Genomic DNA, 12,638 nt, shown 5'->3' with positions numbered 1-12,638 from the left:
CTCTGGTGCAAATTACTGACCTCTGTCATCATTTTAAGTGGGGGAACTTGCACAATCGGTGGCTGACTAAATACTTTTTTGCCCCACTGTATACGGTCTTTATAGTCCCTGACAATACTGCAGCATTCTGGAGTAACTTAAGCATTGCAGGGAGGTTTTAGAACAACATGATAATAATAAATGAATTACAATAGATATCCTAGAAGCAATAAATGGATGAACTAGTTTTTCAGCATCACTTTGAGACAGGATGTTTTTGTAATTTGAGAGATCCTGCACAAAAGGAGAGCAACAAGTGTCTGGTTAGACACTTACACTGGTAGGCATCACCTTGTTTTCTACCACAGTGTTTTACCATTACCACTGTTTTTTTTTTACAAATACCTCAGTTTTACCTGATTTTAGAAGCAGGAAAGCTTCTAAATTCATCTTCTTTATGAAAGCTGCTTGTCACTGGCATTGTATACAATGCCCATTCGCACTCCTTTTTTTGCCTTTTATAGTCGAAACTATGAAATGGAAACTCAGAGGAGATTTTTGAAAAGTAATCATAGCACTGTTGTGTTCGTTTAACCAGGCTTGGGTTAAAAACATAAAATCAAGATCATTTTTTGTAATATATTACTTTATAAATTAAATGCATTAGCTGTGCACCCTGAGTACACTTGGTTAATGCTTTTGATCTTGCCACATAGGATCACTGTTTAGACAAGTGGCATGGAGTCTGTCTCATCTATGATACGCATCTGATTGGTGATGTGTGTGACCACTGCTGCGTAATATATCTTCAATTTGGCTCAGCTTCAGTGTGGAACGTTGACCAGTGAGTGAGTTCAGGCCAAGCCACCTGTCTGTGCCAGGTGGCTTGGCTGCAGGTTGTTACAGGGACATCCTCTGGAAGCTTTGGATAATAGGGTGGATGGAGTTAGTTAAGGAGGAAGGAGCATATTCTGTCTGACTATGTATGGTGTCCTGCCTATGTATTCTGTCCTTGTTGCGACTTGAGGCGACTGTTGTTGTGATTTGGCGCTATATAAATAAAATTGAATTGAATTATTCACAGAGTTTAATTAGTATTAGATGTTCCAAGAGCAGGACATAGATTGGCAGCAAGTATCTTGGAGTGATCTTTACAGTTCCAGAATAAACTGAAGTTGTCAATAAACTTTATCCAATAGGTGAGACATGCTGAAGTTAACAAGGTGTTTGAACTAAGTAGTCTCCTAAAAGATCCTATTCCCCTCTCCATGGTAGGAAGTGGGCCACAGAAGAATAACTGATGTGATGGATGCTCAGTTTAAGTGAGGCAGGGATAAGTTTTAGGTCTCCTTTTTTAAAACGTCCCATAATCCAGCAAGTGGAGCATAAAAGGAGAATATTGTCTCCAATTCCGCTGTTAGCTTCTTTGCAGACATGTTGTCAGTTATTGGATTTTGTTTTAATATATTTGCCATAGACACAGACTATGGGATGCCTTTTAGGTGTTAGTAAAATCTTGTAACGCTGGTGCATAATTGTTTCCAAATCTTTGCTTACAAATAATATCATGTAATGTTGATTATATCCTTAATTTGAATGTCCATTAATCTTTCTGTGTTTGTATAGTAGGTGTTTGTAATTTATGAATATAAATGTATTGGCATTATAGTGGCTGTTTGAATAATGGCATAGTAAAAGAGAGATAGAACAAAGAAAGCGAAAGAGGCACAGAGGCACACAAGCATGGTTATCTCTGCTGTGTAACAGAGGATTGGACTCAAGATGAGCCTCTCCTCTGGCACAAATTTATCTATGTTGTCAGGTGTGCCTAGACGATTACCCACCATGCTGTGCTGCTCTGTGGCAACTCCCTCAGTGGGAGTGAAGTTCTCACACAAGACCAGAGTCAAGGAAAGAATGGCAGCCTATTACTCACAGCCTCATCCTTATGTTCCTTTCACAAAGTCTGATGGACAACATAACCTTATCTATTGACTCATGGTTGCCTTCTGTTATTATCCCTTATTATCCCTTGCTGCCTATTTGTTTTGATATTGACTGAAAGGCTGAATGCCTTTATGGTGATAGATACAGTATCCACAGAATATGATAGGATAGAAGTAGTAAAACAGTAAGCTCTGGTTCTTTGACCAGGGTTGTTTACACATATAAGCACATTTACCACAGCAGTACATTTATTTGGTTAATTTCTCATAATCCATGACAAGAAATTAAGATAGAAACTGCTTTAGGTTGCTCTGTTATTCACAAAGGGTTAACACAGTGGTTGTTTTAACATGCTCAATTTAGCTAACTCTACTTTTTCTTTTTCTTTTCCTCTTTCTTTTTTTTTTACACTAAATGCCTCTCCTGATGCAACCCCAAAGAAATTTGTGTCTCCTCCTGGTCTCAAAGCTTTCATGTGTTAGGTGAATGCGACACTGTGGAGTAACTATAACAAACTAAAGCATTAAATAGTGTTAATAGCTATAAAAAACAGCAAGTCAGAAATCAGAATAGTATGTGTAGTGGAACTATAAAGCTCTATATGCTCCTGATTGTGGTTCACATCAAAAGAGTCAGAGTTATGTGGTCAAAGAGGGTCTTGACATATTGCTGAGATCAATTCCTCGAGTGTCTTTTTAGTAAAACATGAAACATAGAAATACCATCTAATAAAAAATGTTAAACAAAACAAACAAAGGAAAAAAAACACCAAGATTCTATTTAGATTGCCTCTCATCCCTCATTTGAAGTCATGACATATTTTCACATTTGAATTATTATGCTAAAGGGAAAGGATAAGTTAAGCCTTGGGGGGCAGTAATCTAACATTTCTCTTTTCCCTCCAAGCTGTTTTATCTATCTTTACAATTTCCCATGAAGATAATAATCTATCATTTTATTGATGTTCGCATGCTCCATGGAGTCATGAAGTGTTCATTTGTGGCACATCAGGTGCTATATTTGAAAGCCAAGTCCCATTTAAGCTTGGAAACAGGAAATTATGTGAAAATGTCATTTAAAGTACTTTTTTAATGGAATGTATTAACTGAACAACTCAGATATTTGAGGTTTTTATATAGCTGTATGTTAGGAGTGTTAACCCATCAGTACCATGCTGTAATAATGCTATAATAAAGATATTTCCTTGTTTAATATTCAAAGGAACTTAGATTCTTCTTTTAATTATTAAAAGAATAGCTTTGTACAATTTATGTCATTTTTGTTTGTCTGTGCAGCATCTCACAATAAACAGTAATGTTCATGAAAAGGTGATGTCTGACAAGACGGGTGCACACTTAAATAAAACTCTGACACTAACGTAACATCATACTTATTTAAGTTATATGACATTTTTTGTAACTGCTATAAGTAAACAAATGAAAGTATAATATTGATCTTTCAGTCTGAAATTTTTTATTTATTGTGCTGATTCCAGTTACACTAACATCATCATCATTTTATTCACACAATAATATTGACCTACAAAGTCAAAGTTTTCAATAAGGTTAATTTTATCCCATATGGCATTTTAAGGCATTATTACATTCATTTTGACTTTTACAGTATATCTCTCTCTTCTGCTGCTGTCACCACTGTCCCACAGAGAATAAACCAGTGATTCATATCCCAGGTGAAACCTAACAGAGAACCCACAGGATTATCCAAACAAAGCTAGAATTGGGACATAAGGATTAGCTATTCACCTATAATGCCCAGTGGAGTTCCCACCACTACCACCGTTCCAGTCTTTAAAAAAATAATAATAATAATTTTGGGTTATTTATTTATGTATTATTTTATTTTTACAAGATTTGGATTTTGTTCAGTTACTCAGTGCCATGCAGCTAGCAAATGGTCATCAAAATTATTTAGAAAATAAGGCAATTAAAAGAAAAACAAAACAAAACAAAAAGTTGATTCTCACAACCAACAGCATCTATATTATATATCTTTGTCTAGTCCCTGCTGTAGTTACCCTGTTGAAAAATAGAGTTTGCTCTCTAATTTTGCTGTGATTTCTTTTCAGGATAACTACCACTGCTGCTTGTATGATGGACCTGAGAAGGTATCCACTGGATGAGCAAAACTGCACACTTGAGATAGAAAGTTGTAAGTAATTGATTCATTAATGACCATAATGTGTTCTTTTTTTTGATTAATGTGTTTTCTTGTCAGAGTTGAATTAATATGTCGACTCAGTTTAACAGTTTAAAATTCTAAGTTTATGTCTAGCAATTTAAATTTGTCCCTTTTAGCCCGTGTTCTTCCTTTGTACTTTAATAGTAAAGTAAAGTTAAAGTAAAATGAGTGACTGTGCCACTCATTCACAAAGAAATTTAATTTACCTCCAAACAAAAGTGGTTGAAATTTAGCTTTAATAAGAACTAATGGTGAATAATGATAAATACATCTGAATGCCTGCAATACTGCTAAAGTGCATTACACCCTGAAAGGCATAAATCTGGTGTTAATGTATGAAGGGAATTATAGCATGAAGGTTTAAAGGACATCAGGATCACACAATACGTGGATTTTAACACAAAACAGTAATGCAAATATGCTTCTTGTAACAGTTATCTGTTATTAAGATTATCATAGTTTTACGATGCCTGTCATGTCAGATGATTTTATTTTGACTGGAACTTTACTTTCTGTACTCATGGCTAAGGGTTCATACAGCGTCACAGCTGCTTTACAAACTGTTCAAATGAAACACGCTATTTGTAATCTAGCAGCCTGCTACAAAAGTATCTGTGAGAGTATTGTTGTAGTAATCCATGATTATTATACACAAACCACATTGTCCATACCACAATGTTTGCTTGGTTCATGATAGGCATATAAAGCTCCATAACTGCATTTCAGTTATGGATATATTCTGTATCCATTCTGAAAGACATTTATAGAACAAAAAATAAATTGACAGAATAAATACCAATAAGAAAATAATTAAAATCAAGCTTTCTGTATTCAGTTAAATAATTACAAAATACATCAAGGCATATTCTGAAGTGGAAACTGTATAAATAAAAATAAATAAATAAATACATACACACATTTGTAAGTAAGTAAATAAATAAATAAATAAATGGGGTGATTTATTTGAGATAAGGGGTAATAAAGGGAAGTAGAATGGAAGAAAACATTTTAAATGTATCATGCATGTTTTGTCAGTTTTTGTCATTATTGTCATTTAGTTATTGCTTAGAAAGTAAACTGATTGCTGCATTTATCCCCCCCCCCTTTCGCAAATACTCGAGTTAAACCCCCAATACTCATTTTACTTCTGGGCAGCTTTACTTTCAATTTCTACTCCAGCTGGTCCAGCAGCCTCTGATAGTTCTCTGTGTTCTCATACTCCATCTTTCCTATGTTACTGTAGAACTGCTAGATCTCACAGTTATAATTAGCCCCATGTCAGCCACGCCGATGTCTGGTTGGTTAGTTCGAAGCTCTGTTCTTTCAAAAATTTTGGAAGACTCTTCCATAAGTGCTTTGAATTCATATGTGGCACATGTATGTACGACATGTGCTATATCTTCAGTACATCGTTATGCCTTTCAGTGTATGTCTTTCCAGCTTGCAACCTTAACACTGCTACTATGTGCTTAACAGTCTCCAGGGCACCTTTTCATAATTCTTGTCTGGTAGAATCCTACCTTTACGGATCTAATGTTAAGGGCCTGCTCTCAAGCTGTTCTTCAGGACTGCATTCTGTGGCCAATGATAGGATTTCTTGATCTCAGTCACTTCCTTTATCTGCTGATGATGCATACATTGCATGGAGGGGCTTGTATCCCATAGATTTTACTCCTCCTCTTCATTACTATACATCTTCTGCTGCCTAAGGCACTCTCATAGCAGTTCATCCCCAATACCCATCTTCCTAATGTATTCAGAAATGTTCTGAATACATCAGGAATATGTATTGGCTCTCAAAACTGGATCTTGGCACTGACACTCACTAATCCTCACCATCCTTCTTTTCATGGCTGGTGGAGTCTCATGGTGCTGGACTTTAGATGGAACCATCAGTGCCCTCAGAAGTTTGTTTGTATTGATGTTACTGGCATACCAACTCTTGTGGCCACTTTATTATTTAAGCCAATATCTATTTTGACATTGAAAGCGTTGATGGTATGGGTCTTATTCCTACAATGGAAAGGGCTCATCAGCACTTGTTCGTTTCAATTGAGCTTTATTTATATAGCACCAAATTACAATAACAGTTGCTTCAAGGTGCTCATTATTGTTAAGAGGCTTCATATTGTCTCACTGTCTATTATCTATTTGCTGCTTTACCCGCCAGTTCCTGGACCTTTGACATTTTGTTGTTTCAATACCCTTTTGAGCTTTGCTCATATGTGTGGAGCTTCCATGTTATGTAGAAGAAGTTTATCTACCAGTTTGTTACCTGGTATTTATACGAATTATACCTTTGTGGGTATAGCCAGTATGAGTATTGTTAGCCACTCATGTGATCTTCAAATAGAAGTGGATCATGGCAGGTCCTTGTTGCTGTTTGCATACACAAATGCACACAACTGCCACATATCATCTATATATAGTTTGTTATACTATAATAAAATCTAAATGGGAACTTCATGTATATTTTTACTGCAAATGTAACCCCCTGCTTTGTAGTGTCCAGTTGAACAAATTGTCTGAGTTCAGAGAATGATGGTAAACAACTGAGAGGAAGATGGAGAGGAGTGGAGCATTAGTGGTGTACATATGAGCTCACCTCACAATATGTCTAGTCATTAGTACCACAAGCGCACATCCTTCTCTTTTAATGTGGTTGGAGTGTTTTCTTTCTCTTAAGAAACTAGCTGGATATTACTAACTGTGGCTGTGAGCATCCATCATATAGATATGGTTGTGTATGTGTAATTATCATAGCCACTAAAACATACCCAATAGACAAAACCTCTGAAAACACATGCACACTTAAAAGGTTTAAAGGACTCCCAGTGCTAATATAAAAGGGTAGACTACTGGTTTCCATCCATCTATCTCCTTTATAAATTCATCAGTGTTTTTTTCCTTTCTCAAAGTTCCACCACAAGTGCTTCTTTCTTACTCTGTATGTATCGCTCCATTAACCATTCTATTTTCAAATTGAACTTTATGTGACTTAGAGGCAAAACGTAAAACCGCTGATTTACCAGCTTTTATTCATGCTATGGCAAAAGTGCTCCATAACAAGTAAATAAGGTTTTGGAACAGTGGACACTTTATCAGCATAGCGAGATGTAAAACTGTTAAAGTTAATTAATCTGTTACCGTGCACACAAATCTCAAAGTATTAATCATGCTTCAATTCAGATCAACTCAGATCCTATGGTACAAAAGTTTGTATTAGTATACAAAATTTCACACCTAGACTATTATTGAAGGATTTTCTTGCATTTGAAAATGCCATTCCTACATTATTTATAATGCTCAGTGTCGCTGTTACAGTAATATACAGTCTATATGCTGCTGTATAGCCCTACCTTCAAAAGAAAACTGATTTGATCAAAAGATACAACACTGACTTCATAACAACAGTAGCTGTGAACCTTTTCAATAAATCATACCAAGATTAGGATCAGTCAGCCGTTAAACATTGAACACTAGCCAAGAAGCATCTTCGTGTAGCAGCTTTACAAACTTGTAGTGTAGTAACTTTACAAAATGTATGGCTCTACACAAGACGGCAAAATTGGTCATTTCAGCAAAGCTGTTTTAAAAGCCATAAAATGAAACAAACTAATTAAGACAGCTATGTACGTATTCGATAACTTTTACATGTACTGAGGGGAAAGTAAAAGGCACATTACATTAGATGTTTCAGTCGATATGTGCTCACTATGAAACTATCATTTCATTACAGCATCTCTGTCAAGTTATAGTTATATTTTCTGCACCAGCGATCCCCATCATATGGACAGCCACTTCCACTCTATCTTGCTGTTGCCATCACTGCTTATCAGAGCCCATTTTAGAAACTGCAGACATTCTCTGGGGTGTGAATGGTTTCCACACGTGGGCTTGCATGGCTTATTTATTTATCTTATCTTTAGATGTTCCGCCCCTGTCCAGGCATCCAAGTGAGCTGCAGCTTGCTGTATACTGCAAAACTTTAAAGATATTTTTTAATTACTAGGAATAACATTAAAGTCGCTTTAAACTTTGTAAAATCAAAGTTAGTTGCAGACATATTTAGAGTTGAGTATCCTTCTCAGCTTCACTGGGCTATGCGTGAAGCAGGCATTTGTCGGGGGGTGGATTTCAAGTGTCGATTTTTGTGTGAGAGTGATGGTGATGTTTGTGAATGTGTATGTGGACACATGTGTTTACGCATCACAGAATGTCAATTAATATGTATTAAGTTGATATGCATTTCATCTGATAAACTGTGGGGAAAAAATAATCCAAAGGACTTGCTTGGTGACTTAATAATTAATAATTTTCAATAAACAGTCAAAATTTAGGGAGTCACAGCATACAGTATTTCAAAGTATTCTTATTTCAAATGTTTGCAAATGCCAAATGTGTTTACAAGTTTTATTTACAATATATTTAGAAAAAAAGTATAGATGTGAAGAATAACATGATTGTTTTGATTCATAATGCTTTATCATGACCTTGCATGCCAGTGGTATTTAATATATGTATTAGAACTTGGTATTCTTTTATAATAAGTATATAAAAAAAAACACTTTTTTTATTATCCCTGATTATCTTCTGCCCATAGCAATATCAAAGCCAGTGTTTTATCTCCTTCCAAAATCCTTCTTTGCCCATTAAAACAAATCAACTGAGACATTATTTCATAAGCTTGATAAAAATGCCTGGAGTCAGATTTGGTCAGGGAGATATGCCAGAGTCCCAGTTAAATAGCTTTAGTATTGTATTGCTATCTCCTCTGATGTTATCGTGAACAATTTCATTTATTTTTGGTCTGGCGGTGCTCTCTGACATTGGAATCCATAAGAGAAGGTTTTGTGCTAGTGTAAAATAGATATCGTCACCCCGTGTTTTTTTATTATTTAAAACTTATTGTTTTTTTTATCTAAGTTCTGTAATCTTGTGCCAGTTAATAGTTACAAAGCCAAGTTTCTTATTTCACCATTTTGTAATTAATAGATATACTCTCAACTAATTATTTATTTTGTGTCTCTTACTATATTCCTTGCAGTTAATTTCATATGGGATGGGAATTAAGACAATCTGAATGTGCTAAACACTTTGACACAAAAACTTCAGTAAAATAAAATTGCAAAGTCAGTCTAAGGGTTAAAGTTTTAGGTAACTAAAAACTAAGTTATAAGAGCACTGAGTCAAACTTCTACTCATCTATGCTATTACAGTACAGAGGTGTGTGTAGTCCTTGTTTGTTGACAGTTTGTTTTTCCTAACATGCCCCCATTCAGTCATCCATTTCAGTCATGCTCTGTTCCCCCCTGAGTGTGTCCACAACACAGATTGATAATTACTGCTATGACCTCATATTGTCAATTCACCATAAGCACATGGCTCAGAAAGTTGTATCTGCACAGACTCTTGTTGTCTAGGTAACCCTCTCATGTATTTACTACCAGGTCTTCTACAAGTCAAAGATATCCTTCGCTCTCATTGGCTGTCATCAGTGTTGGTCAAGTTACTTGAAAATAGTAATTAGTAAATAATTACTGATTATTTCTCCAAGAAAGTAATCCAGTTACTTTACAGATTACTTATTTTCAAAAGTAATTAGTTACTTTTTAAAAACATGATAAACAACCTGAATACATAATAAAGCAATAGACCTTTCAGCCCAATTCTATTTTTTCTGCATAATCGAACATATATAATGTAATCAAATGAAAAAGTCTTGTTTTAAAATTTGTTTTATTAGTTTTAATATTTTAACTTTATGCATCAAGCAAAAATTAAATTATTTGCAACAGTCTTGTTTAATCTAATTTGATCGGATATCGGAGAGAAATAAAAAATATTTCAATAGCAAGGGGGGCAGGTAGGGCATTAACAGGGAAAAGGGGGGCACATTTAAAATGTCCAGCTTTTAATAAATAATTATCTGAATCTTACACCCAAAGTTTTAATCTGATGTAAAATGTATAGAAATCCAAGTCTAATATACCGTAGTAAGCTAGTACTTTTGGATTTTTTTGTCGCTTAAAAAATTCATCCAAACTTAAATTATTTCTGTCTGCCCCTGACCAGTCCTGACTTCATTTCAGTCATCTCAACTAATATAATTTCCTTATACACTTCACTCCATGAGGATTTTTTTCTTTTCTGGCACCTGTACTGAGGAGGTCATTTTACCATTCCTTCTTTGGAAACTTTTTGTTAAAGAAGAATGACCAAAAGTCACATACACGTTAACAAAAAAAAATTACAATAAGTAAATAAATAAAAATAAAAAGCAGACAGATAAGCCTCCATCGAACTTCTGCTTAGAACTTGTTCCTGTGCTGCCATCATTAGTGCCTGTGAGCTGTCTTTCAGTCCACCTTTGTCTAACCATTGATAGGTTTTCTTAATATCAGCCACTTCTTCTACCTGTCAGTGGTGCATGCAGTGCAGGGGCCTGTCCTTCCATGATATTTCCTACTCTTGCTCCTCTTCTTTCTTGGGTTTCTGCTGCCTGAGGTATTCACTAAGCACACGGTCAGTTGTGGCCATCTTGGATTTGGGTGTCCCATTCTTGGTTCTGACATTCACTAGTCCTAGCCCACCTTCCTTACACTTAGTGTACTGTCTCAAGGTGCTGGATTTGGGGTGAAACCATCCCTGCATAATAGGGAAGTTTCTTTTCTTGCCGTCAGTGGCTTCTATCTCCTCTTTTGGCCAGCTTATTATCACAGCACGATATTATTATCAACTAGAAGGACATAGGTGTTGATTGCCTAGATGTTGTTCTTCTCAGGACTTTCCTTACTCTCTGCAAGAACTTGATGATTGCAGATTTCCTAGCGGCCTCTTCATGGTTCCCATTTGCCTGTGGAATTTGCAGGTACTTGTAGCTGTCCTCGTTGTTTGTAGTGTTGCCTTCTGGTAGTACAATCCCCTCAGTTCTGACTACTTTCCCTCTCTTTGTTGTCACCTGGCTTCAGTTTCTCAGGTATACCTCTTCAAGCAGCTGGCCATAGCTGTGAGTCTTTGCTTGACAATTTCTAAGGCCTCAGGTATGGGCAGCTTACTTCTTATGCATCCATTTGTTAAATTAGCAGCACCAATAGTTGGCTAATCTTCCTCCATGCTGCCTTTATCTTGATGGAGGGTACTGCCTTTTGTGGCTGTTTATCTTGTAGCCAAGCATCTCAGTGATCAAAGTTGCTGTGGTGTCACAGTAGTGATTGTCCATCTTCTAGTAGACCTTAAGAAGGTACTTCACGTAGTCTTGGTAATCAGCCACAGAAGGTCTAGGTTTTCATTTTAGCTATGATCCTAGCTATCTCTCAGGTCATCTCCTCTCACACTCACAACCGTTAGTTCACATATAAATATTTTGCCACATTGCAGTTATTGCGAAGTGCACAGTAGTGAGAGATCTAAATAGTAAGGGTATCTTCATGTTGAGATGGCTTTGAATAAGATTTTAACACACAGTAATTGCACTACTGAGCTTTACTTGTGTAACTAACAGAATTAATATGTTAGTTACACAAAAATTAATGACCAGCATTCATTCTTCCAAGGTTGCAGTATTGCGAACTGTTATATGTGTGGTTCAAGGAGTGTTAAGAGCACAAAAGTCGATTGTTTTGACTAGAAAATAATAACAGGTAAACAAACCCACAACTTAGAAACATTTCAAACCATATATACACTATGCAGGCCTTTTGAGGAGAAGGAAGCAAATAGGAATAGGAAGCATATTTAAAATGCACATGCTTTTACAAAAAAAAAAAAAATTCAAATGACTAAAAAAATTTTTCCTTGCGGACTGCCATGAATTTTTCATCAGTAAACCAAAGCCCAGTGACTGCATCTAAAGTCAAAAGACTGTAAACTGGTAACAAATGCAAACCTAATCATTACTAATTAAATATACAAGAACGACATGGGATAGATTGTGAACAGATATAGTGTGTAGACCTTATTGTCAATCAGTGATTCTTGTTGCTTGTACTGTCTCGCAGATGGTTACACTACAGATGACATTGAATTCTACTGGCGAGGAGGAGATAATGCTGTGACAGGAGTAGACAAGATCGAACTTCCCCAGTTCTCCATTGTGGATCATAAGCTCATTTCCAAGAATGTTGTCTTCTCCACAGGTAACGCATCATAAAAATCATGATTCATTATCATTGTTACTATTATGACTAGTAATTTTACTTCATTATTATATCTCTCAGTGTCTCTGTATATTCATAAAATAGTTTAGATGTTTCATACTTTATCAGTACTGACTTTTTTCACTGTTTCAACTTATATATATGAAAAAATAATTTCCAGAAATCCTAAACATCATGAAAACAAACAGGCATACAGATCTTTGAATGAATCATTGTCTTCGGAGGCATGACATTTTAACAACAAACAAAAGAGAACACTGCCTGATATAATGAAATATTTATATGTTCAAGTTTTTCATATTCATGATTAGGGATGGGTATTGATAAGATTTTCACGATTCCGATTCCATTTTC

At 35.7% G+C, this 12,638-nt stretch overlaps 1 protein-coding gene across 1 annotated transcript in view; it reads left to right on the top strand.

The window, feature by feature from the left end:
• The window catches only part of LOC102293339 (gamma-aminobutyric acid receptor subunit beta-2), a 69,392-nt gene that overhangs the window by 34,884 nt on the left and 21,870 nt on the right, over positions 1–12,638 (top strand). Inside the window, exons 5-6 of the mRNA XM_005942255.3 lie at positions 4,013–4,095; positions 12,126–12,263. Of these exons, the coding sequence (XP_005942317.1) occupies positions 4,013–4,095; positions 12,126–12,263 (221 nt within the window). The remainder of the gene's footprint in view (positions 1–4,012; positions 4,096–12,125; positions 12,264–12,638) is intronic.

The sequence above is a fragment of the Haplochromis burtoni genome, unplaced genomic scaffold (genome assembly GCF_018398535.1).
Source record: "Haplochromis burtoni strain Fernald_Lab_line unplaced genomic scaffold, NCSU_Asbu1 Contig_247, whole genome shotgun sequence".
NCBI classification, from domain to species: Eukaryota; Metazoa; Chordata; class Actinopteri; order Cichliformes; family Cichlidae; genus Haplochromis; species Haplochromis burtoni.
Note: the sequence above shows the minus strand (reverse complement) of the source record. Positions and strands in the feature narration are given on the sequence as shown.